The sequence below is a fragment of the Osmerus eperlanus genome, chromosome 10 (genome assembly GCF_963692335.1).
Source record: "Osmerus eperlanus chromosome 10, fOsmEpe2.1, whole genome shotgun sequence".
NCBI lineage: Eukaryota > Metazoa > Chordata > Actinopteri > Osmeriformes > Osmeridae > Osmerus > Osmerus eperlanus.
In genome coordinates, this window is record NC_085027.1 from 11,667,612 (window position 1) to 11,691,178 (window position 23,567).

Genomic DNA, 23,567 nt, shown 5'->3' on the forward strand with positions numbered 1-23,567 from the left:
ATTTAATCACTTGCCTACAGCAGCAGTTGCATGCTTAAAAAGGGAATAAACCTTACGAATAAATGTAATGGATGGTAATCTCGCTGTATTGGTCAACTGGCTAATTTAATTTAGATGATTGGATCATCAATCCGTGTCCAACTTTAGATCTCTGTTAGTTTTATCATCTCGTCACATGGTTTACATCATACGAGAGCACATGTTTTGTGCAGGTATGTGTAAACTGTAAAAGCATTGAAGATACCAGTTCAAACACATTTATGTGGTTTAAAGTGGCAACATGCGCAAACCTACGCAGCAATAGTGCATCTTGAAACACAGCACAGTATCTGTCATAACACCAGGGTTTTGTCGATGCATGACGTGAGACTTTTAACAGTGAAGCAAAGTGTGCTCCTGCTGCTGTAATTTCATGAATACTGCGTTGCTTTTTTTCTATGATTCTCGCAGTCAAGCATTTTTGTGATAACCTGAGTAAGTTCAACAGTAATATAGGAAGATATCCCCAATTAAGTTGAAATTGTTCTTCTCTTACTGTAGCCTACTAGCATGTAATTCACATTAGCTAGTTAGCTAACTGGCTGTTTACGAGCTACTTGTTTCACAACAGTGAAACAACAAGTGTTATTCAATGAAAGTAGTTAGCTAATTAGTGACTCTAATTCCACTCTTGCAGATTTGGACCGGCAGCGGTGACATTGAGCTCGAGCGCAGCACTGAATGCTGTCTGAACATTGTGTTCTATTTACTAGCTACAGCTAGTCTAACGCAAATTCTGAAAATAGAACATTTCTACTATCTTTGCTCATATAAAAAAGATCATGTCCTGCACTTGCAGATCAGCGGCGAGGTTGTTCATAACCTCTCAAAAAGGTATGCTCACTGACCAGTCATGTTATGTGTAGTCCACGTTTGATCAGTTGGGCACGGTCATGTGCATTTTTCTTGCTACTTAAGTAGCTCCAAATACAGTGTATATTTAATTTTATTGTATATTTGTTGGAAGCGTTAGAGCTATTTTAAGAGCTGTTGTTGGCCGTGATGTGTTTATGACCATGTGACATGTCTGCAGGTGTCTCCTACTCTCGAGCTCAGGTATTCTCCATCAGTAGACCAGGAACACCTGGTGTGCGATTGACAAGGAGAGCTCCTGTCAGATCATTTTCTGAAACATCTGTATATTTTTCATCTAAAGACGTAAAAGATGGAGATGGAGGGAAGGTACGTTTGTTTTGTTTTCTTGGTATGCGCCATCCCATCTCAACCCCAAGTGGTTTGACATTTATTACATGACAGAATTCTCCACAGAAGTTTATGAGCCTAAACCTGTCTGTCATGCAGATTCATTGCATTTAGTGTTTGAGAATGTTATCCCTATTAATGCTTTAAAATGTCATGGTAGAAATCAGCCAGTGAGACGAAGAGAGGCAGTTCTGGAGGCTCGGGAAAGGGAGGCAGCCAGCTGCGCTGTCCTAAATGTGGAGACGCCTGCACGCACGTAGAAACCTTTGTGTGTAAGTGCTTATTTCCAAGATTATTATTATATACGTGTTTAGCCTAAAACCACCAACCTCATTGTCCAGAAGTTACCACAAATGTATATACAAAACATGGTGTTCACTGGTGTCATGGTGGAGGTACATGGGGTTTGGTTCTGTACTAAGATATATCTAATCTGACATCAATACACAAAAGTGTTACAGCTAAACAACAAAACATCAACTTTACTAAATACAAAAGTATTCATGTTGCTGACGCTGAACTAAAATGTGTCCACTGGGCCTGCTTGTCTGGATCTGGGTGATGTTAATGCCCAGCCAGACAAATTCAGCCACTTTGGAAGTGTTCCTCTAACAAACAGCCAAGGGGGATTGTTTAGGTTGATTCAGCCCGAGTCCTATTCACGTCCAACTGACCAATAAAGGGTTCCCATAAAACCAACAGAGGTCCATCATCAGAGCCCTGCTGTTTTTGTCAGACTGCTAGTGTGTTTTGGACTCTAAACAGGAGCATGGGAACAATCTTGCTGCAATAAAGAAAAATGTGCACAGTGATAGAAAATGCTCACTGTATTTAATTAGAAGGGATTTTCCATAAATGTGCTATATAAACTTGATTTTCCTCCTCCTGGTAAGCCCAGTAGGAGATTATTGATCTAAATAACATGCTCAGCAGCTAGGCATATAGGTAAGGGAATATGGTATCCCAGGCCTACTGACCTGCTCTCTTTAAGCAGAGCTAGTGTTAACTGTCTTTGCTCAGTGATCACACACCTATAGGGCATGTCAAAAGTGGTGGGCAACTGGTCTCAGGCATATTGTGTAATGCTAAAAATACTCCCCTTACATAACTACTCCCTCCTGGTGGAAGCTATGCTAGCACATGAAGGCCCAAATACATAACAACTTTTGTAGAACTGAAAGTACAACTGAACATACTAGATCTAGGCTTAAAAAGCAAATGTGCTCCCATATCTTCAGCTGGGATTATAAAGCTTTTTCACAGGGTTTTGTGACATTGAGAAGAGTTACTCAGGTTCTGTGAGTTCTGTGACAGAGAGCTAGGCTGTTGCCATCACTTGCACGTCTGGCTGTTGAAGATACGTTCAAGAAATAGGTAACCTAGCTGTGCTCCGCCGACGTAGGGCAGTATAAGGCCTGAGGAAATTGTGGTGCCACGGGACGGAGGCTTGCCGGTGGTCAGGCATACGGCGCAGCTCTGTCCATGTCAAACCCAACTGGCTGGACTTGAAGGCTGAGGCTGTGGCACCTATAGGACATTTAATCATTAATTCACTTAATGTATATTCAACAATCAGGAATTTCTAAGCTAGACGTAGCTATCCATGGTGTTAAATGTAAGCGTCTCCTTAAATCAATTTTTTTTTCTCTGTACATTGGTGTACTTCCATCTCAGCCTTTTTTTCTGCATAGTTATTCCTTTTCACAGAACCCTTATTTGTACCTTCACACACCTGATTGGTTATAGGGACCAGGCAAATTACTCAATTATTTAATGATTCCAAACACATGGTGGAGCCTCACCGACTTCTGAAGAAATTGTGTGAGCAAAATACCAACGTATACAAATTTAGCATAGAGCGTTAGACGGCACCCCTGGGAGTTAGACGGCACCCCGGGGAGTTAGACGGCACCCCTGGGAGTTAGACGGCACCCCGGGGAGTTAGACGGCACCCCGGGGAGTTAGACGGCACCCCGGGGAGTTAGACGGCACCCCGGGGAGTTAGACGGCACCCCTGGGAGTTAGACGGCACCCCGGGGAGTTAGACGGCACCCCTGGGAGTTAGACGGCACCCCGGGGAGTTAGAAGGCACCCCGGGGAGTTAGACGGCACCCCTGGGAGTTAGACGGCACCCCGGTGTGGTCGATGGTTTTCAAACTCCCCCCTAGTATATGTATGTCTGGACCACCAGCTGACCCACATTAGATTGAGAAGTAATGTACTTCTCCTTTCTTTCTTTTCAGCTTCAACCCGCTTTGTGAAATGTGAGAAATGCCATCATTTCTTTGTGGTGTTGTCAGAGACAGATTCTAAGAAGAGCCTGAATAAGGAGCAGGAATCAGCCAATGAAGCTGCTAAACTAGCCTTTCAGCAGAAACCCCCTCCTCCCCCCAAAAAGGTGCAGTAGCACACCTCAACACATTTATGAAGCAAGTTTACATTTACATTTAGTCATTTAGCAGACGCTCTTATCCAGAGCGACTTACAGTAAGTACAGGGACATTCCCCCGAGGCAAGTAGGGTGAAGTGCCTTGCCCAAGGACACAAGGTCATCTGGCACGGCCGGGAATCGAACTGGCAACCTTCTGATTACAAGCCCGCTTCCCTAACCGCTCAGCCACCTGACTCCCTAAGTTAGACAAGATTCATCTTTGCAGTCCTAATATGTTCTAGTTTAAGGCTGCGGGCAGATGTTGGGTGGTGTCTGGCTCGTTCATGGAATTTGGCGTTGCACCAAAGTCCAACTTTATGGACTGTCTGCTCATATTGTCTCTTAGATCTACGCTTACCTCGATAAGTATGTTGTTGGACAGTCCTATGCAAAGAAAGTGTTGGCGGTGGCTGTTTACAACCACTACAAGCGCATCTACAACAACCTCCCTGCTGCCAGTGCCAAGCCTCAGGTGGAAACAGAGAAACAGGCCTCACTCACACCGCGAGGTTGGTACATTCCCTGAGCTGGACCACCTTTCTGCATCTCTAGTCTGAATTGGTCTCTCATGGTCTCTGACATTATCTATTTCTGACATTGGTTTTAAATGTATGTTCAATAACACAGTAAGTCTATCCACCACAGGGATGGCAGCTACAGTAACAGATACACTAGATATATATTGTAATCCATCCTAATACAGGGAGTGGTAAACATGCTTTGTATGCTTTGTGTCTCAAACTTTTCAGGTTTTTCAAATGGCAAAATATGTGGCTTAGTACATTGTAAATATGTTTATGGGGTTACGCTTCTTTGTGATGGTTTGGCATTTGTACAAGGAGTATAGTATGAAAGGGTAAGATGTCACCTCCAATAGCCCTCTTCGGTGGAGGTTAAAGTTGATTGCTTCAGAACATTTTGGTGTTGCTCATCCAGGACTAGGGCTTCATTCGGGCACACTCTTGCGTTTAGAGCAGCTAATAGTAGTTGTAATGTTAAAGGACAACTTTCATCCTGTTTTGTAGAGCTAGAGATAAGAAGACGAGAGGATGAATACAGATTGACAAGTAAGTGGTAATTGTAAATCGCAGAACAAGTGATTCCTTGCAATTTCAATAACTAAATAGCTTGTTGTACAAATGCCAACATCCTCTGCTTACCCCACCTCTTCCCTTCCTCTCATCATTCACAAGTGTCTCTATTAAGTTGGGGGAAAGCCACTACTTACTTCCAAAACGTCAGCAAGCTATTTTTAAAGCATACTGTGTATTTGACTTGACACCTCTTGAGTGTTACACAACCCTGAGAAATTATGTGACTAAAATCCTGGGGAAATGCCATGTTCTTCCAGCCATGTGCTGACTGATAGGCCTGGTGTGACCCAGTAACTTTGCTAAACAGACGCTATCTCCACACAGTAACTGTACACTGAGTCTGGGTGAAACAATTATTTGTAGATAACCCTTGGCAGCAACACACAGTGTCATGTATATCATTTAAAACTAGGTCAAGATAAGTATTTTTTTTTATCAGGGTTTGTTGAGTAATGTCACAGATGTTGGTTGGTTTCTTAATGATGTAGTAATACAAAAGTAAGAAGGACTGGAGGACATTTAAATAACAGAATCCAATGTTTTTAGGACAGTTGTTATGCGGGTGTTTAGGTGACATCCCTGTGTAGTTCAGATCCCAAGCTTACTCTATCTCTTGTTTACAGAGCTGCTGCAGATCGCTGGGATAAATCCCCATGGCAACGCTCTGGGTGCCTCTGTCCAGCAGGCCAATCAGCAGCCAGCCCAGGAGAAGAGGGGGGGAGAGGTCCTCGACTCCTTCCACACCAACATCAAACTAGAAAAGAGCAACATTGTCCTGTTGGGCCCTACTGGGTCAGGTGAGTAGATATGTAAACATAAAACATATACAAGAAACAAATATGATTAAGTAGCACCTCAACAGCAGTGGCATGACTAATTACATCACTGCTTGTGTTAATGTCTAATTCATTAATGGTAAAAATACATTTCTAAAAATCTTCATGACTCACCATGTAAATGCATATTCTAGTAAGTGAAAATAAACATTTGACACCAATTTGTGTGAACATGATATCTCTCGTTTCAGGCAAAACCCTTCTGGCTCAAACTTTAGCTAAGTGCCTAGATGTGCCCTTTGCCATCTGTGACTGTACAACCCTAACCCAGGCCGGGTACGTAGGAGAGGACATAGAGTCTGTCGTTGCAAAGCTCCTCCAAGATGCTAACTACTCCGTAGAGAAAGCACAGCAAGGTACTGTGTGTGCTTCTGGTCAATGTTTGTCTGTACTGCATGTGTAAGGTGAACTATTAGCCAATGTTATGGGCTCTCATTTTGCCTTTGTAGGCATCGTTTTTCTGGACGAGGTGGATAAAATTGGCAGTGTGCCCGGAATCCACCAGTTAAGGGATGTGGGAGGGGAAGGAGTGCAGCAGGTTAGTCAGAGATCTGAGATCAGCTTCGGTCACTCTCAGCTGGGCTTGCGTAATGTCATCGAGTTATTGCACTGCCAAAATCCCAATGCCATTTTTGACTAAATGTCTTGAAATGTTTAATCAATGTCTAATGGAATTAATGACAGTTATGTAGCTTTTTTGGATGAAAATGTATCTGCATCATCCTAGGGCCTGCTTAAACTCCTGGAGGGAACCATAGTCAATGTGCCTGAGAAGAACTCCAGGAAGCTGCGAGGAGAGACCGTACAGGTCGACACCACAAACATCCTGTTTGTAGCCTCTGGTGCCTTCAACGGGCTGGACCGGATTATCAGCAGGAGAAAGAATGAAAAAGTAATGTACAAAAAAAACATATGTTGTTATAAATATGCGGATCCCAAGCTCCCAAATGACTGAGCTCTGAAGAGAAGGGGCAAAGACCTCTGAAGAAGAACTACAGGTGACATTAGCATCTCTCTCTGTGCAGTACCTTGGCTTTGGCACGCCGTCCAACATGGGGCAGGGCCGGCGGGCGGCGGCTGCAGCCGACCAGGCCAACAGCAGCGGAGAGACGGACGCGTTGCTGGAGATCGAGGAGAAGGACCGCCTGCTGAAGCACGTGGAGGCCAGGGACCTTATCGACTTCGGGATGATCCCAGAATTCGTGGGGCGTCTGCCGGTCGTGGTGCCTCTGCACAGCCTGGACGAGGAGACGCTGGTGCGCATCCTGACGGAGCCCCGCAACGCCGTGGTGCCTCAGTACCAGGCCCTGTTCAGCATGGACAAGGTAGGCAGTCCCAGGCCCTGTTCAGCATGGACAAGGTAGGCAGTCCCAGGCCCTGTTCAGCATGGACAAGGTAGGCAGTCCCAGGCCCTGTTCAGCATGGACAAGGTAGGCAGTCCCAGGCCCTGTTCAGCATGGACAAGGTAGGCAGTCCCAGGCCCTGTTCAGCATGGACAAGGTAGGCAGTCCCAGGCCCTGTTCAGCATGGACAAGGTAGGCAGTCCCAGGCCCTGTTCAGCATGGACAAGGTAGGCAGTCCCAGGCCCTGTTCAGCATGGACAAGGTAGGCAGTCCCAGGCCCTGTTCAGCATGGACAAGGTAGGCAGTCCCAGGCCCTGTTCAGGTGGAAGGGGTGCTATCTTAACACTGTTTTGACTGAAAACCTTTCCATTCCATTTCAGTGTGAACTGAATGTTACTCCTGGTGCCTTAAAAGCCATTGCCAGGATGGCCCTGGAGAGAAAGACTGGTGCTCGTGGACTACGCTCCATCATGGTGAGAAGGAGGAAAACAACTTTAATGGCCTTTTTATTATGTCCTGAAGTACTTTACTTTTTAAGAATATTTTATAAAATATTATGAAGTAAGCTTTATTGGTATGTTGGTATTTCAGGAAAAACTGCTGTTGGAACCCATGTTTGAAGTGCCAAATTCTGATATCTTGGCTGTTGAGCTCAATCAAGATGTAGTACAAGGGAAATCTGAACCCAGATATATGAAGTAAGTACTGCAATTCTTGTATGTAGCTGTACTGTATACAAACACACACACACCAAGAAGCCTGTTATATTAGCATGCAACTTTGTCTTTACAGAGCCCCAACAAAGGACCCATCAGAGGAGGAGTATGACTCTGGGATAGAGGAGGACAACTGGCCCAGGCAGGCAGATGTTGCCAACAACTGATGCTGGGACCTCAACTTGTAGCTTGATAAGAAACAGAGCAAATGAATGTGCGTGGAACCAACTATGGATTATAGATATAGTTGATTCTCAAACAGAATTGAAATGTAAGAGTGATGTTGATAATGGCATGTACGATTGGATCAGTGAGAAGAGATTCCTTAAATACGTTAAATTTAAGGACCTAAATAACCAAATACTTTCTGAAGAAAGATTTAGTAAGAGTAAGAGCTAAAGAGATCTTTAGCAGGTAGGTGTTAACATGACTAGTTTAAATACCTTGTGCCACATATTGTGAGTAGCAACATGGTCTGAATGTGCTTGGAGAACAATACAATATGGTAATATATTGATATCAATTACAAAATATGCATTTTTTACAACATTTTAGTACAGTGGACAACTGGATACACGTTTTGGAAAGTTAAACTAGTCAATAAGTTTAATGTTACATGTATTGTGGTCTCATTGACATAATTTAAGGGAACCATTTTAACTCTTCAGGTTAACACCAGCATTTTTTACACAATAAAATGTTTAACAAATAATTATATATCAATAAAAGGTCAGTTTTTCTGCATAGTGAAGGATTTTAAATATTCACCCAGGAATTTGTGACTAAAATTCATGAACTGTATTTTCTGTTGGCATCCATATAAGACTAATTGTATCTGGTCTGGAAAGACCCAAACCAGCTTTTTTAACACTGACGTTGTAAGAACTGCATGGCTCTGTTTCAGCGTTTATTTTTTAAACATTTTGAACTACCTACAACTATTAAAGCCATTATATTTCGATCTTAATGGTAGAACATATGTATTCGAAATTATTTGCGAAAATATGTTAGTTTCTCAACACAGAAGGCTTGCCTTTGGTATTAGTTTCTTCTCATAAAGCTGGATCTTTCATACACTTTATAAAGAAACTGAGTTGGTAGTAAGGTCTTGATTGTGATGTGTTGGTTAAAACAACTTGGATTCCTCTGAGATTGGGGTTTGGTTAACAGTCAGTGACTGACAGTAGCTAGGTTTGAAAAGCCAGCGCACGTCTTCCTGGCATTATTGTAAACTTCAAAAGGAGGTACATGTAAGGCTTTAATAAATATATTATCATTGTGTAAGTGAGTTTTAGTCGTCATTTCAGTGACCCGTAAAATGTCCTCAATGGCAGCAATTAATTGTGAAGAGGAGTGAGCCAGACTACTGACCAAAGCGCATGGAAACTCACTGTATTCCCAAAGCCATGAATTGCGAGTGGCCTTGGAGTAAAAGAAACAAGGAGATTTGTCGCCTCTCTTGGGTGTCAGGAGAGGACGCGAGTAGAGGAAACGGTTTGTGACTATCGGAACGCACCCCAATTTTGACGGATATACAAATAACTGCATCCGGTGTTACTGGCCTCAATAATGTTTCCCCTTTTGCTGATTCGATTTCAGAATAAGAGCATGACATGGGACGTGCCAGAACACTTTGGTGCAATGCAAGTGACAGCATTAATATGCTATTGTGGTTAATATTATATGTAGTACTAAGCAACTGAGCATTCTTGTTGGTTGAAATAATTGATCAACTGTCAATTTTGACCAACGATAAGACTAGGTCTAAGCTAATTTTATTACATATTCTCATAGCTAGTAATAGTCTCACCTTCCTGAATCCACCATGTTGAAGTGACAAGAGCATCCTCGTTAAATGAAGGACCCCTCCTACAATCAGTATCAATGAAGGCTAAAACTACTCTTATGTCCATGTAGATGATATAAGTACATATTCTGATAGCTATAACTGTATCCTTTGTATTTCCTTATTCTTTTGGGGACAGACATTTTAATGTTGATATTCAAATAAGAAAAAGTACCGTTTATTTCTTTACCTTTATTTTGAAATTGAAGAAATCAACCGGAAATTTGATTCATTGTTAAGATTGCTTCGCCATGCTCTACGAAAGTATATGTAAACATGGCTTCCATTAGGAAACAGCAGTGCAGTTGCTTCTATGCCAGCTAGCTAAATTCAACGTGTTGCAAGACCTGTAACCAGTATCTAGATACTTTGCCGTATTTCTGACTAGTAGGTTAGAAACCTTACGAGAGCATATTACAGAAAAGGAATACATAAAAAAGATTTCACTTATCGTCAGGCGAAATGCAGCAGCCATCGTCCAATACTGCAGGTGACACCTTCGGACCTGGACCTTACATACCACCGCTGCCAATACAGCCAGGTGGTGAGAGCACGTGGGATCCGTTGCAAAGGAACATGCCAATTGCATCGTCTGGGACGTTGTGGCCACCTCCATATATGCCACCACCACAACAAACTCCTCATAAAGAATGGACACCCGCCGCTCCAGGATATGGTGGTCAACCATACGGATATAGGCCCCCCATGCCAATGCCACCGCCCAGATTTGACGGTTACGGACCTCCAAGTGTATCCCACGGCTTTGGCTTTGATCACACTTTACCACCACCGGCCCTCCCCAGTCATTCGGGACCGTGCCACTTCCCCCCAATGATGAGCGACCTTCAAAGACCTCCACACATTGGAACCTCACAGTCCGACCCTAGCACTCTGGGTGGACCTGGGAGAGCGTGGGCAGGTACCAATATTCGAATGACATTTGATCAACAGTCCACCTACCCCAGGACAGGCTCACTAGACAGCCAATATGTCTTTCACTCTAACAGTAGAGTAGACCAACCAGACCATTGTTTTTCTGAAAATCGTACACCCCTCCTTAAATCCCCCTGTGGGGCTCCCCGGGGGAAAGAGCTCAATTTTCCAGGCAAGACCATGACTGCACAGCCTCTGGATGAAGAAGCCCATCAGAGGATGCAGGATGAGCAATGGCTCCAACGTTTTTTGAGGAACAGAGTAAAGCAAACTATCCAAACTCCAGAACCAAAGAAATCAAATTTAAAAGTATCTGTCCCTCACGTAAGAGATGCTATCTACGGGGCAGTTGAGCTTGTCTCAAAGCTGTCCATGGCATGTGAAACATTGAAAGGTAATTTGGAGAATGATAGTGCTTGGGCAGACTCCTACACAGAAGCGTTGAATGTGAAAAAGGACCTGCAAGAGAGACTGAAGATGCTAAGTGATCCTGAGTTTATGGCAGGTCTAAAAAAGAAGCTGTCCTGCATCAGCAAGAGGAGAACCAGACGCCATCGAGGGAAACTGGTCAGCCTGGAAGATAAACAGATGAGAGAAGAACAGATGGCTGAGAAAGAGGCAGCAATAGACAAATGGAGGATGAAACGCATACAAGAAGTGGAGGAGAAAAAGAGGGTGAGTTGACTCAGCGATGAAGGGGTTTGTCTTTAGGGGATCGTGCTTTTTGGAGCTTCGTGTTCTAACCAGCAGGTGGTGACAAAAGCTAACGCAAATGGATGCTGGTAAGTGTCTTGACTCAAACATAATCAAAGCAGTGTCTAACTGCTGCTTTTCTGTGCTCGTTTAATGCAACAGGAGCAGGAGCTGAAGTTGGCAGCAGACGCGGTTCTCTCTGAAGTGAGGAAGAAGCAGGCAGATGTAAAGAGAATGCTGGACATCCTCCGTTCTTTGGAGAAACTACGCAAACTCAGGAAAGAGGCAGCGTCTCGGAAGGGTGAGAAGAGAAGAAAAATATTGATTATTGACCGTGTGTTGTAAATGTAAATAGCCGCCGCTGTGTTTGTGTGAGTAACCTGTCTGTGTGTTGTGTGTCAGGGATCTTCCCAGAGCAGGAGGCCGATCAGGTGTTTGACGGACAGGTGGAGCGACTCAGAGGGCTGATAAAGAAGAGGACGGCCGTGTATGCTGCAGAGGAGAACGCTCTGAGAGTCATGCTGGAGGGAGAGCAGGAGGAGGAGCGGAAAAGAGACCTGGAGAAACGACAGAAGAAGGAGCAGGAGAAACTTGTGAAGAAGAAGCGGGAGATGGAGGTCATGCTCTTCGGAGGTGGTGATCCCATACTACGGCTTTTGTTGTTTCTTTTCCTTACAGATGGATTGGGACTTAATGGAGTTAAACAGGACTTATGACTCATTAACTATTTTCTGTCCTCAGATGAGATGCATGTTGAGCACCCCTTACAGCCCTTCAGGGAGTACTACACCCAGGCCGAGCGTTCAGTACCAGCTTTGATCCAGATACGGTCAGTTTCCTCCATGCTATACTTTGATTTGACGTGATCACAAAATAAATACAATCTATAACTGGTCCTTTTTATGCTGGTTTCTCCAGGAGAGAGTGGGATATGTGCCTTGTTCCTGTGGACTATCCTGATGGTACTGCAGTGCCCCAGACATGGGTCCTCCCAGAGCCCCCGTCAGACGAGGTGTGGGCCACAGCCCTGGACAGAAACAGCCTCCCTGACTGATGCTATACAGCCACAGGGAGAGCTGACAAAGGGACTGGTCATAACCCAGCCATGTGCTTGTCATTAAGACAAAAGGCAGAATGCAGTTTTTTTTATCTAACCCTTATTTCTAGTGTTGTTATGATGCCAAAACAGGTGCAGTAAGGTGTTTATTTTCACAGTTTCATGTGAGTTGACATGTAGGCTATTATTTCTTTTAATTGTTAATCCCTTTTGTATTGTTCACTTTTTTTATTTAGGCATAGGGTATTTGTATATGTGTATATAGTGTTTCTGTATATGTGTAATGCTACAATGCAAATCTGTATCAAGTACAAATAATAAAGTACTTCAATGACTGATTCCGCTTTTACCATACATGGGAGTCTTAACGAAGGAGGGTACTTAATGCCATCACAGACATTACCTGCTCAGACAGAATACTGGGAAACACTAAACCCCGCCACTCTGGAGAAGTTCAAATCTCTTGTTACTGTGATCAAGCTGAGCATTTAGGAAATCCAGCTGTCTTAGTTTTTTAAGCACTTGCCATTGTAAGACAAGCTTGTTGAAAATAAATAGTGTACTGGTTAGCACACACAACCGTCTTCATACATAATGTTGTTCAGACAAAAGTTACATTAAAAAGTGCAAAGGTTAGACCAATGGGGAGGCTGTATGTAATTAGCCTAGTCTAGGGGACATGTGCTGTGGCAGCAGGTAACCTGGTCGGAAAGGCATGTCAGTGTGTTATGTCAGGAGATTAGTGGTTCAGCAAGACCAGCCCCGCCTCATTAGCCACATGCACTGATCTGAACAACAAGTGTAGAGGTATCAACAAGCCTTTCACCCATACCACAGCCCTCACCTGAAGAGAGAAGGAGTTGTTCTGAAGAAAAAGACATGTATGTACACATATTTGGAGAGTTTGCCAATATTCTTTTTTACCTTTTGATTAGGACATTCACAAACTGTTACTGATTAGTGTGGTGATGTAATTGTGTGCTTTGATCTACTTTAAGCATACTTGAAAGTGTTATACAATTGCAATATGATTCTTTTAATATTAAGGCAATTCAAAAATTCCCCAAAAAGGCATGGGGACTTTAAAATGGGGATGATGACATCAGGTGTGTTTTGAGCGATGCAGAGGCAGAGGGTAATGTAGACTTTAGGGTGTGTTATGAATCTTTGTTGGTCAGATGACAACCTTCCAGCAGTCTTTTATTTTGGATATGGGAGTTATGTTTTCATTGGTCAGACAACTTGTCAATATTGGGATCGTTTTTAAATTCGCTCTTTGTAGGCCTACCTTATTTTCATGTATATGGTTTTTAAATGGGTATTTTCTATTAAGAGCCACAGTTTACCATGCCTATGCCATCTTCTATGTAACCTCTAGAACTTTCCTTTGTTCTTCTTTGTAAAGGTTAAAGCTTAGTTAGCATCTGCCCTGCATGCTTCGTCACAGTAATTAATCCGTAACCATCTGTCTAGTCAGCTGTGTTACTCTGCCAGCCAGGTGGGACTGGGGTCCAATGAGCTTTCCTACTGTTGTGTATTTACCAGTTGTCCTTCACATTGTGTCTACCTGAGGACTTACAGGGCTTACATTTGGGCACTCATACTGAACTCAGAAGTGTGTATTTGTCTGCTGTTTCTTAAAGGACTAATACAACTTAGAGTGACAAATCCTGTCTTTTAGCTATTTTGATTTGAAGGGATCTGAGATCTTTGTGTATTGCTGTTTCGTAGATCCAGCCCTGAAGTGTGTGTTTGTGTTTGTGTGTGTCGGACATGTGTATGTGCATGTTTCACTTCCCTTCAACCAATAGAAGAGGAGCATGAGGTGTTTGTGAGACTGCCATGTACTGTCATAATACCTTCCTAATCTTCCACTAGTAGACAGCTCCTACCAACATTGTGTAACGGAATCAACAAAAATAGAGAGGAGACAGAGTGACACCACAGCATTTCTGGGAAGCAAGCAGAGATTTGGAATGATCTGCCTGCTTTACCTTTACATCCAGTCAGCCAAAACTTACAGTAACAAGAGTAATGTACTATGGGCTATTTAGTGAACAGAAAACAATGTGTTATGTTCAATGGCTCCCTTTCAAATATTGAGACACTTCAGTGTGGAGTTCCTCAGGGAAGCTGCCTTGGCCCCCTTCTCTATTCTATTTTTGTAAATGACATGCCATATGTATTAAAAAATGCAGGAATGGGGATTTATGCGGATGACACAACTATGTATGTACGTCAGAGAGCATTGAACATGTTAATGAGGTGCTTCAACTAGAGTTAACGCTTGTTTCTGAATGGATCATGGAAAATAAGCTGAAGTTGAATGTCCAAAAAACTAAATGCATGGTAATAGGCTCTAAATATGCTCTCAGGACAGATAAGAAATTAAGCCTCTCTTTAAAGGGTGCTGCTATGGAACAGGTTAAATAAGTTAAACTGTTGGATGTCACTATTGACGAAACACTGTCATGGTCCACTCAGATTAATAATACAGTGGTGAGAATGATTAATGGTATCTATGCCATTAGAAGGAGTGCTCATCTGCTAACTAACACAACAATTAGACTAGTCATACAATCTCTAGTTCTGTCAAATCTGGACTACTGTCCTGTGATTTGGTCTAGTGCATCAAAGCAAGAACTCAGTAAACTTCAGCTTGCTCAGAACAGAGCGGCAAGACTGGCACTTCACTGCTCTGTTAGGAGTAGTGTGGAGGTTATGCATGCCAGGCTGTCATGGATGAGGGTGGATGAAAGACTGGCATGTAGCCTTATTCTGTTTTTAAATAATGTGTATTCCTCACAGAAACCTGTCAGTTTGTATTTACAGCTATCACCTGCAAATGAGAGACATGGTTATAATACTAGACAGGCAATAAGTGGTCACTTTACTTTTCCTCTACCCAGAACCAATGCACTTAAGAAAACAGTAATGTACAGAGCCATTGCATACTGGAATGTGCTCCCCTCATATGTGACTCTAACACGAAATAAATGTGATTTCAAAAGGAAACTTAAGGCAGCTATAATTAGAAAGGAAATTATAGTAGATTAGATTATTATTTTAGTTATTTAAGGGATTTTAGGTATTATTTTACTTTTAATGTAAATGTTGTTTTCTAAGTCTGTGTTTTGGTGATAATTGATCATGCTGTACTGCATTTTATGTATTTATATTGTATTGTAATACTTTTTGCCTGGACCCCAAGAAGAATAGTCTCCACCATGGTGTAGACTAATGGGGATCCTTAATAAATAAATAAAAGTACTGTACTAGTCACACTTGGTCTGCAGAAAATAGCCCTTAATAGTCATGTATGACCATGCCCCAACTGTGGAACTCTCTCTCTCTCTCTCTCTCTCTCTCTCTCTCTCTCTCTCTCTCTCTCTCTCTCTCTTCTCTCTTTCTCTTTCTGCTGCCCCATCTTTTTCAGTGACCAGAAGAATGAGCAGTCTGGATGAGGTTCCTATCAAGACCCTACTGGGGACCCTGGAGGAGGCAAAGGAGGAGGTGGACCTGGTCACAGCCCCGGAGATCACCGTCCCTGACTACCTCACCATACTGCAGGAGACAGAGGTGTGTGTGTGGTTGGGGTCCTCTCCTAGGGTTATATTAAACAACTCCAGTGTCTTAACTGTAGTAAAAATGTTTCCCCAGGAAACAGGTAATGACAGACAGGTAATGATGGTTTGTAGTGTTTGTGGTCTGTAGTGTCTGTGGAGTTTCTGTCAGTGACTATCCTGAAGTCATGGGAAACTTGGTGTATCCTGCCATGGTCTGAGATGAATTAGGATTATTATGATACTCTGTCACCTCCAACCTCCCCACTGCTAGACTGCCAAAACCTAATCCCATTGTGACTTTGTTGACTGATTGCTCACAGTCCATACAGTAAATGTTTTTATCACATAAATAAAAATCTTGTCGTTTTCAAATCCCTGCCAAGTTTTACCCAAATCATGTTAGATTTCTTTTCATCACAGAGGTCTCAGTGCAAAACATCTGACATTGGTTAGTCTGTTCTGTGTTCTCGTTCAGGGTTAGAACAAAGCTTACACAGTACATTTAGTAAAAAAATATTTTAGCAGTAACTACAGAAAATGATACAATTGACAGTTTCTATTCTGCTGCTTCAACCAGCCCAAATTCTAGGCCTCTCTTTAAGGAGGCATGGAAGGAAACTTTGAGGAGCGACATTACCAAGAAGGCATATAGACGCTAGGCCCTAACAGTCACCAACGTGTCCTTCTTTTTCTGTGACAGTATGAGTACAGCCTGGAGAACTGGGTGCTGACAGGCTTGCAGGGTGGCTACCCCAGTCAGCCCAGCTCCCCCGTCCCCCACTCCCCCTCTGAGGTCCCGGCTTCCTGCCCCCCCTACTGGCTGATGTTCAGCAGCCCTCAGGAGAGCCGTCTGGCCAGTCGACACAGCTCCGACTTCTGGGAACCCAACCCCCGGCCTCGCTCACACAGCCTCAACCCAGCCCACCTGTGCTCCAGGGTGAAGTTTGCCATCTCGGACTCTGAGGAGGAAGGAGAGGGCCACTCAGAAGAAGAAGAACGGCCTTCCTCAGAGAATGGATCCTCCTCTGAAGGTTCAGGCTCAGGTTCCATTCGACCAGACCAGAGACAAGGCGGCTCGCCTAACCTGCTCAACCTGCCCGCCTCTCAGAGTGGCCTGGCCCAGCAGCGCAGGAGGAACCTTCGCCAGTCCTCTCTCTCAGTGTTGGAGACCTCCCGCTGCAACTCCAAGCTTCCCTCCTCATCCTCGCATAGACCTCCTAACTCACGGTCACACACCCTGGACAGAATACCCACCATCACTCACCGCAAACCCTCATACCCGGTAAGTCAATAACCCCTTGAACCACTCCTGAATCCTCTGTCATGTTTTGTTTATGAATGGTTGTTTATGATCCTCTGCTTATGGGAAATGGTGGGAACTGTTTAGGGTAGGAAGAGGAACGGTCTTCCTGCACTGGGATATGCAGCTGAGAGGCCCACTGTCTGTTTCCCATGGCAGGCTATGTTTAAAACTCAAAGCCCAGAACGCATGTCCTCAGTAGGGAGGGCACGGCCTTACTATAACTGGCTCTACACACTCCTGGAAAAGATGAGAGAGGGACTTAAATCACCACACAAAGTTCCAGAGGTATCCTAGTAGCTTGTTAAAGCTAGCTTTCTCTAGCTAGATTTGTTTAACTTGTTTTCACTTTAAGATTTCTGAATACAGTATTTACTGTATATCTAAAACAGCACTAACAAATATATATATACATTAATTAACAGTTTATTGAATATAAGTTAGTCAATGTTTTTGGCAAGTCATTTTTTATAAAGGCTAATGTACCATTACGTCCATTGGTAGAGGAAATGGATCCCAACTGACTGGTGTTTTTTCAAATTACATTTCTCAAATGATGTGTAGCCTAATAATAGATAGTGTAAAGTCTGTGCTTGGAATCCTCCCAAGTTATTACAAGTTCATCAGGATTAGCAAGTGGAAGTAATCTGAAAATGGATTTCTCAGCAATACAACCTTTCAAGGTTATATATCTGCCCAGAGTAGAAATCCTTGTCATCTCCTGAACTGCCTGCATGTTTCCAATGCAATGCACTGTACACACTGCTAGTCAGGATTTCAGACTCCAGACAAACTCAAAGATCAAAGAGAGGCAGGTTTTCCCGGGTTAACCTCGCCCAGCATGGGGATGACCCTCGTTCTGTCATTCTTTCCATTTCTCTGTGTACCCCAATCCTCTCATTTCAGTTCCAACATCCCTCTCAAACACACACACACACACATACATACATATTCACTACCCAATACAACTCTTTTTGCATTATCTCCCCTCTTTCAACTGTTTGTCATGTGTACACACATACACGCCAGCAACCATCAATCGCTCACTGTTTGCTGTCTCCCCACAGTCTCTGAGCCCCTACTCCTGCCTGCCCCCTCCTCCCTCGGGGGCCTTGAGGCCCCTGTGTTCCCATACGGGGGTGCTGGACTCCTCGGTGGAGCTGCTGTCTGCCCTGAGCCCGGAGGAGAGGGAGCTGTTGGAGGCGATCACAGAGAGAGGCTACCCTCTACGCACAGCCATCATCGCCCTGCAGAAGGCGGGTCAGCAGAGTCCAGACCAGGTCTGTCTCTCACACATCTGACACATAAGGAGAATCAGCATGGCTCTCTTAGTGGTCGAACCACAGCCTTAGGTTTCTTCTTTCTCCACACTCTGTAGTCTGCGAGGGGCTTAGGAGGCCCTTGCGGGAGTGGAGAGAGCAGAGAGCAGAGTGGAGAGAGCTTTATACTCCACCTCTAATCCTCTGGTGCTACAACAGACTGCAGACCAGTTCAAAGAGTTCACAGGCTTTCTTATCCCCTGGATTTGGATCTGGTATTCTTTCCAAAAATGGTTCAGTCTGAAGTCTTATTTCTTGATATCGTAATAATACATTACGTTTTAAAATGTGATCAAAGGAATGTATTGCTTAGACCCAAAAGACCTATGTTTGTGTAACTTGCTACAGGGCCAATTTTTTTCCCAATGAATCTGCATTGCTCCTGTAATTTAACTTATGTAATTTTCCCTCCTGGCTGCAAGCTTTGTTGTTTGAAGCACCTTTCCCAGCTAATGGTACCACAGTGTTGGCCAAGCTATTTAATGACAGAACATCTGGTTTCAGCCACCAGGGTCTGACGCTGTTTGCCTATAGGAAAAAAATTATCAAAAAAATACAGCATTGTAATAATAGATCCCGGACACTCCGAGTTTCCACAACCTGCTCTGTGTTAGTAGAGTTTCTCATCAGCGTCACACAGGCTCTGCTCTCCCCCAGGACCGGTGCGAGCCACAGACCACCAGGGACAGCAGGCGTCCGAGGGGGACGGGCGGGGGACGGGCGGGCGAGAAGGATTCTGTGGGAGGTGGGGGTATAAGGATTATTTTTGAGGGGGGGCGGGGGGAAGTGTAGAAAGATTATTTGTGTGCTTAGGCGATGTGAACGAGCATGTCAGTATGTTGGGAGGGGGCAGGAAGGGACAGGAGTGGAGAGAGAGACATAACATGGCCTTCAGAGGCCATTTTAGATGAGTTTACTGGCTATGTAAGTGAATAACTGAGTCACTTCACTGCTTTCAAATATATAAACAGTCTTACAGGATTGTCAACAAGTGGTTGTAACTATCTAATCAGTTTGACAAAACTGTTAATGGTTTAGGAATATGGGCCACTCTGTTAGGGCTGGGTTAAAGGTTCATCTCTTCTCCTCGTCTCTTTCCCTCCCGAAGTCTCCATTACTCCCTTCCTCCCAGTCAGCATACATAGAGAAGGCAGCTGGTGAATTAGCTTAACCAAAGCAACAGGGCTCAACTCATTATCTAATTAATCAGGGTAAAATTCTTTCGGTTCCCAGTTTGTACATTGTGGCAGGAGTCAAATTGCTTTAACAGATATTAACTTTCACGTCACTTCTGATCTCATCATTTTTCCCTGACCTCAGAATTAACCCCTCAAATCCCTCCATCACCTAGATATATGCTTTCATCTGTATTCATACTGTGTTGTATATTTTACAGTACAACATTGTTGTCACCTTCTATCAGGTCCATGTCTATTGATCAGGTCTTACCCTCTGCAATTTGTGTAAAGTTGTTGTGCCATCCTTCTGATGTGCTCTGTGGCCTCCTGCAGATCCTGAGCTACCTGGTGGCGTGTGATCGGCTGTGTGAGCAGGGCTACGACGAGGCCCAGGTGGAGGAGGCCCTGGAGATGTTCCAGAACTGCGAGACCAAGGTAAACAAACATAGCAGAGAACCAGGGACAAGGTGAAAGACCTTTTGTGAGCAGCATAATGGAATCTGCTTTAGGATTTTACTGTACACTAAAGATTACTCACAGGGGATAAAGACCTTCCTGGGAGAAAAGATGAATTCCTGAGAGTAAGACATGTTTTCAAGGTATCAGACCAGGCTCTCCTCTCTGTCCTGTCTCTCAGGCTGAGGAGTTCCTTCACCTGCTGACCCAGTTCAACGAGATGGGCTTCCAGCAGAACGCCATCAAGGAGGTTCTGCTTGTCCATGAGAACCATCGCGAAAGGGCTCTGGAGGAACTAATGATGCGTGTGGCCTGATAAAGGCTACTAACACAACGATTAACACACTGAACATTGAGGCGTTGTTCAATTGCAAAGTGAATATTCCCAATAGTACACAAGAGTATAATTACAGCAGAAAACGACCAGTGGCCTTTAACAAGGAAAAGCACATCTTCAGTACTGTTTAATTTTAAGATGTTTGGTTGTGATGTTTCCCATACAGTAATCCAACATTTTCTTTGTAAAATATAGACGTATTCAGTGTTATTTTATTTGTTAGTATATTTTTCTCCTTTGGTAAGTTGAAGGTTATATATATTATTGCACTTACACATAAGGTATAGTCTAAACTAATCCTGAATCCCTAAAGGACTGGTGTTGAAAGCAGCTGTATGGAATCAAATGACATCCAACAGTTTCTCATCCATTCGGCAGGTGTCCTGCAGCGATCTGAAGTAGAGTAGAAGTAGTTAGAATTTTAAACATGATCGTAAACATGCACTTCATGTATTCTTTTTTTATTTGACTGATTCCCTGTTAAATGGTGTAAAGAATATACTAGATATTAAGAATGCTGGTAGTTTATAGTGTTTGAAAAAAAACAAATATTAAAGAAACTTGATAATAAAAGGATTACCAAGCCATGTTCTCATTTGTCTTGTGGCCTTATGATACCGTACATCTTTGATTAATTTCAAGAAGGAACATCCACATTTTTGCCATGCCTTCTCTGGTGATGTGTGCCCACTTTTACAGGCTGTGACAATCCAGTTTTGTTATGTTCTTATCAAAGGCCCAGCGGGTCTTAGATGTGAGCAGAGCAAAGGGAAGCGCTGGCATCTATTAAAGATGTGTATCTTCTGATGATGGACTGGGCTTGTGTTTGACAATGTGATTGGCCAGGACAGCATTTCTTTTATCACTTTCCAATTAATAAACTTCACTCACAGAATGCATGGAAAGTTCTGAGATATGTTTCTTTTTGCTTGTTAAGAATTAATGATAATATAATATGTTAGTGAAAGAATGAACAGAACATCATTAATTACATTCTTCACCTTTAAGAAAATGTGATTTTAATGATATTTTATTGCTTCATAACATACCATTCTTCCACTTACTTCCAATCTTTTTTGCCAGGGGCCAAGTATTTGCGTTATCTATCGAATGAATGATGTATTACTTACACAGGTTATCCCATTAGATTTCAAAACGTGTCCATCTAGGGAGATCTTTCTAAACACAGCTGCAAACATACCCTCATTACAGCAGTGTTGGCTTGCTGTGAAAACTATTCTGGCCCTATGTAACCTTGAGTCCTAGCAGTGATACCACTGGGACCTTAGGGCCATAAAGAGCCTGTTTGTTGTGAAAACAGGAAAAATATTTAAGAACATTACAAACCATTGCTTAGTTTCCATGGAAAGAGTACTTTGAAATACTGTATGCATGATCAAACTTGATACAGCTTCACTGGTTGTACTGCACTTTCCAATGCAAATTAAGGTGACAACATTCACTTCTCTTCGCCTACTAGGCGTAGAGACATCATATGAAGAAATCTATTGATAAGGAATTAGTCCAAACATTGTAAAGAGGACCTGGGTCTGTGGTTAATACGGGTCCCAAAACTTAGACCATCAATCAAAGCGTGAGAGTTTCCTAAAATGCGGTGCTGGGCATTTGGCATCCTCAAGAGGAATGTGTACATGGATCCAATCCTCCCAAAGCCAGTCATCTCCCTTTTCATTCTCCACCTGTGTTCCTCTATGGAGTACTCTGTGGTCACCTTGCGGTTGAGGGTGAAAACAGAGTCCCCTATGACCACGGCTGTGAATAGGGCCCCTTTACTATTCCCATACTGGCCTGGCATGGCCGTCCACTGGCCAGTAGTGAGATTATAACAGTCCATCACACACAGCAGGAAGTCTTCGCCTGGCCCATTACGCATCACGTACAGATTGTCCCTGTGGGCTACCATACAGTGACCGTAGCTCTGGTGGCGGACCAGAGTGGTTTCTACCACCCACCGGTCCTGTTCAGGCAGATACTCCTGGATCTCTGTGGCACCTTTAGACTTCCACAGGCTGATGAAGATCCTACTCATGGCCTTGGTTGAGACCACAGAGGCCACAGGGCAGGGGAGGTCTGAGGCAAAACTCCAGGTTCCTGTAGAGATGCTGTACCGCTCCACAGATGCCATGGCTTTCCTTTCAAACTCCCCCCCCAGGGCATAGAGGTAGCCCTCGTGTCCAATCAGAGTGAAGTTGTAGCGGGGCTGCTGGGGGCTTGGGATCAGAGACCAGGAGTCACTTTCCGGGCTGTAGCAGTAGCCAGTGTCTACTACTTTCTTGCTGACGTCATGCACTCCTCCGACAATGTACAGTTTGTTGTCTAAGACAGTCACGCCTGCCATGGTTGTGCTGGCATTCATGGGTAACTGAGTCAAGACTTTCCAGTCTCTCTCCTCTTCGTCCAGGAAGCAGACCGTCCTCTGGGAGTCCTGCAGCAGCTCGATGGTAGGGGAATGGGTGCAGACCACCATGTATCTGCCGGGACTGAGGGACTCAATGTATTCCACCAGCTCTCTTGGCAAGGCGCCCAGTTCTTCTCTCAGTTCAGAGTCCATGTCTCTGATAAACAGAGCGGCGCTGTGGGAGAGCTGCCGCTGCCCGTAGGTAGCCGCCGTGTGGTACATGAGCACACAGTTGTCAGAGTTGAGGATATTTATGAGGTGTTTAGTGAGGGAGTCCACCTGGAGGAAAGAGGCACACTCGATGGCCTCGACGATCTCGTCTCCGCTGAGCATGGGCCTCTCCCCGCTCAGGACGCGCAGGGCCATCAGAAACCCCCCCGCCCCCAGCTCCCTCAGGTGGATCTCCTCCTGCTGGCATTCACGCATTCCTGACTGGAAAAGGGCTCGGAAGTACTCACAGTGTTGAGTGACGAGGGATTTGTCCACCACAAAAACCGTCTCATCTACTCTCACTTTGAGGATGTCCATCCCGGCAGGCTGGGAAGGCTTGGACGGGGCTGGCTCCTCACCATCAGCCCCTGAGGCCAGGCACCTGCTAGGCTCCATCATCACACCGCTATTGATTTTCATCCCCGCCAGAAGCCAAATGGAAAAATGACACTGAGGAAATAACGACAACAATCGGAGTACCTCATGTCCATACGAGAACCGTTTAGTCAAGGCATTCCTTCCAGTCAGGGCGGAGAAGCAGCTCAACTGAACCGTCACTGTCCAGAACAGATGTACTTGACTGGCTACCCA

The 23,567-nt window shown here is 44.1% G+C and overlaps 4 protein-coding genes across 7 annotated transcripts; 3 read left to right on the top strand and 1 right to left on the bottom strand.

Moving 5' to 3' along the window:
* Window positions 1-317: 317 nt before the first annotated feature.
* Window positions 318-8,946, top strand: clpxa (caseinolytic mitochondrial matrix peptidase chaperone subunit Xa). Of its 2 annotated transcripts, XM_062471500.1 has the most exons (15): window positions 318-474; window positions 677-873; window positions 1,073-1,221; window positions 1,403-1,514; window positions 3,486-3,640; window positions 4,020-4,182; window positions 4,699-4,740; window positions 5,391-5,564; window positions 5,795-5,959; window positions 6,053-6,141; window positions 6,331-6,495; window positions 6,629-6,928; window positions 7,327-7,419; window positions 7,538-7,644; window positions 7,739-8,946. In XM_062471500.1, the coding sequence occupies exons 2-15, from the start codon at window positions 822-824 to the stop codon at window positions 7,827-7,829; spliced, it is 1,857 nt and encodes a 618-aa protein (XP_062327484.1). In that variant the 5' UTR covers window positions 318-474; window positions 677-821; the 3' UTR covers window positions 7,830-8,946. The 2 variants fall into 2 exon arrangements, with proteins under 2 accessions (XP_062327484.1, XP_062327485.1); XM_062471501.1 differs by lacking the exon at window positions 4,699-4,740.
* Window positions 8,947-9,744: 798 nt separating this feature from the next.
* On the top strand, window positions 9,745-12,531 carry pdcd7 (programmed cell death 7). The gene is made up of 5 exons (XM_062471834.1): window positions 9,745-11,116; window positions 11,297-11,435; window positions 11,537-11,767; window positions 11,876-11,963; window positions 12,053-12,531. Exons 1-5 carry the CDS (start codon window positions 9,971-9,973, stop codon window positions 12,186-12,188), a joined length of 1,740 nt encoding a protein of 579 aa, XP_062327818.1. The 5' UTR covers window positions 9,745-9,970; the 3' UTR covers window positions 12,189-12,531.
* A 214-nt stretch (window positions 12,532-12,745) lies between these two features.
* Window positions 12,746-20,932, top strand: ubap1lb (ubiquitin associated protein 1-like b). Of its 3 annotated transcripts, none has more exons than XM_062471964.1 (6): window positions 12,746-13,076; window positions 15,635-15,770; window positions 16,458-17,039; window positions 18,125-18,337; window positions 19,888-19,989; window positions 20,192-20,932. In XM_062471964.1, exons 2-6 carry the CDS (start codon window positions 15,639-15,641, stop codon window positions 20,324-20,326), a joined length of 1,164 nt encoding a protein of 387 aa, XP_062327948.1. In that variant the 5' UTR covers window positions 12,746-13,076; window positions 15,635-15,638; the 3' UTR covers window positions 20,327-20,932. The 3 variants fall into 3 exon arrangements, with proteins under 3 accessions (XP_062327948.1, XP_062327947.1, XP_062327949.1); XM_062471963.1 differs by having other exon boundaries at window positions 12,746-13,072; window positions 15,628-15,770; XM_062471965.1 differs by having other exon boundaries at window positions 12,746-13,072.
* A 403-nt stretch (window positions 20,933-21,335) lies between these two features.
* kbtbd13a (kelch repeat and BTB domain containing 13a) lies at window positions 21,336-23,557 on the bottom strand. The gene has a single exon (XM_062472013.1). It carries the CDS (start codon window positions 23,394-23,396, stop codon window positions 21,867-21,869), a length of 1,530 nt encoding a protein of 509 aa, XP_062327997.1. The 5' UTR covers window positions 23,397-23,557; the 3' UTR covers window positions 21,336-21,866.
* Window positions 23,558-23,567: the final 10 nt, after the last annotated feature.

What these genes read in the sequence shown, in the direction of transcription:
- pdcd7 (XM_062471834.1), top strand. Translation starts at nt 9,971, where the DNA reads ATGCAGCAGCCATCGTCCAATACTGCAGGTGACACCTTCGGACCTGGA. An exon ending in AAGTGGAGGAGAAAAAGAGG is followed by an intron (nt 11,117 to 11,296) that starts GTGAGTTGACTC and finishes TTAATGCAACAG; the next exon opens with GAGCAGGAGCTGAAGTTGGC. An exon ending in AGAGGCAGCGTCTCGGAAGG is followed by an intron (nt 11,436 to 11,536) that starts GTGAGAAGAGAA and finishes GTTGTGTGTCAG; the next exon opens with GGATCTTCCCAGAGCAGGAG.
- ubap1lb (XM_062471964.1), top strand. Translation starts at nt 15,639, where the DNA reads ATGAGCAGTCTGGATGAGGTTCCTATCAAGACCCTACTGGGGACCCTG. An exon ending in ACCGCAAACCCTCATACCCG is followed by an intron (nt 17,040 to 18,124) that starts GTAAGTCAATAA and finishes GTCTCCCCACAG; the next exon opens with TCTCTGAGCCCCTACTCCTG. An exon ending in TCCAGAACTGCGAGACCAAG is followed by an intron (nt 19,990 to 20,191) that starts GTAAACAAACAT and finishes CCTGTCTCTCAG; the next exon opens with GCTGAGGAGTTCCTTCACCT.
- kbtbd13a (XM_062472013.1), bottom strand. Translation starts at nt 23,396, where the DNA reads ATGAAAATCAATAGCGGTGTGATGATGGAGCCTAGCAGGTGCCTGGCC.
- clpxa (XM_062471500.1), top strand. Translation starts at nt 822, where the DNA reads ATGTCCTGCACTTGCAGATCAGCGGCGAGGTTGTTCATAACCTCTCAA. An exon ending in AAGATGGAGATGGAGGGAAG is followed by an intron (nt 1,222 to 1,402) that starts GTACGTTTGTTT and finishes ATGTCATGGTAG; the next exon opens with AAATCAGCCAGTGAGACGAA. An exon ending in GCACGTAGAAACCTTTGTGT is followed by an intron (nt 1,515 to 3,485) that starts GTAAGTGCTTAT and finishes CTTTCTTTTCAG; the next exon opens with CTTCAACCCGCTTTGTGAAA.